General features: G+C 39.6%; 1 protein-coding gene across 7 annotated transcripts in view; it reads left to right on the top strand.

The window, feature by feature from the left end:
* Nucleotides 1–2,500, top strand: part of LOC119578707 — a 34,063-nt gene that overhangs the window by 30,673 nt on the left and 890 nt on the right. For 3 of the 7 annotated variants that reach the window (XM_037926288.1, XM_037926286.1, XM_037926290.1), the window contains 3 exons: nucleotides 246–365; nucleotides 1,282–1,453; nucleotides 2,377–2,500. The exon at nucleotides 2,377–2,500 is cut by the window's right edge and continues 890 nt beyond it. In XM_037926288.1, coding sequence (XP_037782216.1) covers nucleotides 246–365; nucleotides 1,282–1,453; nucleotides 2,377–2,433 — 349 coding nt within the window. In that variant the 3' untranslated portion in view covers nucleotides 2,434–2,500. Of the gene's footprint in view, nucleotides 1–245; nucleotides 366–1,281; nucleotides 1,483–2,376 lie in introns of all 7 variants that reach the window. The other 4 variants (XM_037926291.1, XM_037926289.1, XM_037926292.1 and 1 more) reach the window with 3 other exon arrangements.

Consider the following 2,500-nt stretch of genomic DNA (forward strand, 5'->3'; position numbering starts at 1 on the left):
ATTTTATAAAGTATTCCATATATAAATCAATTTAAATCCACATACATTAACTTTCCCAAAGAAACTACACTTGCAGTACACGATTGTCAATCAACTAGTAGAAATAAACCGCCTAGATTTACGTATACTTTGAGAATAGACATTATTCGCCTGTTCTTGTCTCCATCAACCAAGAAGACTTATAGCTATAAGTCTTCTCGGATGATAACATTCGCTTTTTTCGCTTCACGTGTTCGTCCATACAGTGACTCAGACGGCGAAGCTCTGATCAAAAATACGAGTGAAGATCCATTGGTTCATGAAAATACGACATGGGACAGCAACGTAAGCTTGACCACGCTCTCAAAGGTCACATTCAAAGGCAGGTCAGTAGAGGGTCAGGAATAAGGTGAAAGTATGAGGTCAATGTTAAGAAATCGTGTCGCGAAGATGGGGTCAAGATTAGGAAGGTGTTAGGCCACAGAGAAAGGAACAGATTTGTTTAGATAGGAATTATCTATTCCTTAACGAAGTACCTCAACGTGCTAGAAATGCAGGTGAAGAGTTCCAATTTCTAAATTAAGTGAATATCTCTCACTCAGTCACTGCTAAATCACTCTTATCTACGAAAAAGATATAATGGAATGATGTCAGCCTGTTTCAATGAGAAATCTGATCGTGACTAATACACACACAAAAAAAACAGTGTAAGAAAGTTTTAATAATACAGTCTTAGGCTCTTAGGCTGCTCGTTCAGTCCGGCAATGTGACACAAGATACTAATCAGTGCTAGGTATTTAAACAGAACATACATAATCAAAATTTCAGCCAATGCGAAATTGGTGGTTCAAGTTACAGGCAACAAGTGATAGGTTCATAAATCTAAGAGTAAAGAGTAATCCACTATTTATTTATTTACTAATGATTCTTATAAAACTTTATTGAATATCATTACTTAATCTTTAGTTCAAATTATCTTTATGTTTTTAATAAGTATAATTTACACACATATCTTAATTTAAAACGCAAGTTAATTATACTTCTATTTATTTGAATTACCACTTTTTGTATATTGGAGAGAGAGAGAGAGAGAGAGAGAGAGAGAGAGAGAGAGAGAGAGAGAGAGAGAGAGAGAGAGAGAGAGAGAGAGAGAGATAGAGAGAGAGAGAGAGAGAGAGAGAGAGAGAGAGAGAGAGAGAGAGAGAGAGAGAGAGAGAGAGAGGTGAAAGAGAGAGAATATGAACATATATAAACAAACATGAAACTACTGTTTTAACACATCCTTGACATACCTGACCTCAGCTCGGCAGCAACCAAGACCTGGAAGTCATCATCCCTCTCCAGCGACTCCCCGCAGCGAGGTCAAAGGTCGGACCGCGCAACAGGGACAGGTCGTGGCGGCGCGGAAAGGCTGAGCAACGGTGACCTCCGCGGCGGGGTCGTGAGGGGCAAATTCGAGGATGAGGGTGTCAGTGTGAGTGATGTCACAAGGGGTCAGTGAGGGTGAGTGACATCATGCTGGGGTCATGAGGGGGGAATGGCGCCATGAGAGGCTAAATAAAGAGTAAACTCACAAGATAAAAATTATCAGAGACATCACATGGGGCCAAGTGAGGGTATTTGACATCACCAAGTATAAAAGGTTACGTGGCTGTCCAAGGGTGACTGACTATAAGGAATCACCAAGTGTTGGTGGCATCAGAAGGAGATAATAAGAGTGATGTCAAATGAGGTCAGTAAAAGTAACATCATAAGGAGTTATAGAATGACACTTTGAGAGGCTGTTAAGGATAAGTGACAATACAAGGTTTAAAAATGTGTTATGGCATGTATTAGTAAGTATAAATGGTGCCACAAAGGTTCAGTAAGGATGGGCGATGTCAGTAAGGCAAAGGGAATTCACGACGTAAGACAAGGGGATATCACAAATATTTTCAAAGGACGAGTGACTTTTCAAGGAATTAGTAAGGATGGGTGATGTATCCAAGAGTAAAGTCTTGATAAAAATGACTAACATCACAAGAAGTCAGGAAGAATGAGTGACACGACAATAAAGACAACTGACATCACAAGGGTCTCATGAGGAGGCAATATCGAGAGGGGCTAATGGGATGAGTGAAGTCATAAGTGGTTAATGAGGGTGAGTGATGTAATTTGTTAATAAGGGCGACTTAAAAAAAACAGGGTGAATTTGATCACGTAACGCCATTCTCTGCTGAACATTGTATAAGTCTGAGCAAATAGCATATGGTATTATGCCTTCTAGATACAAACTTCACAGAACCAAATGAAACTATAAATAATCTCGATACTGCTTTCTTCAAACTCTCAGTAACATTATTATCCATGCAGTGCTCAAAGTATATGCATATGTAAAAACAACCTGTATTTTTCCAGCTCTCCCCAGTGACTTCCGGACCAACAGCAGAAGCCGGAGAGAAGAAACATCATTAAAATCAACCCGAGGCCTTCCTTCAACCAAGTCATAATAACACAGCAAATAACACATGAGAGGGGCTAA

Source organism: Penaeus monodon, chromosome 11 (genome assembly GCF_015228065.2).
Source record: "Penaeus monodon isolate SGIC_2016 chromosome 11, NSTDA_Pmon_1, whole genome shotgun sequence".
Taxonomy (NCBI): Eukaryota; Metazoa; Arthropoda; class Malacostraca; order Decapoda; family Penaeidae; genus Penaeus; species Penaeus monodon.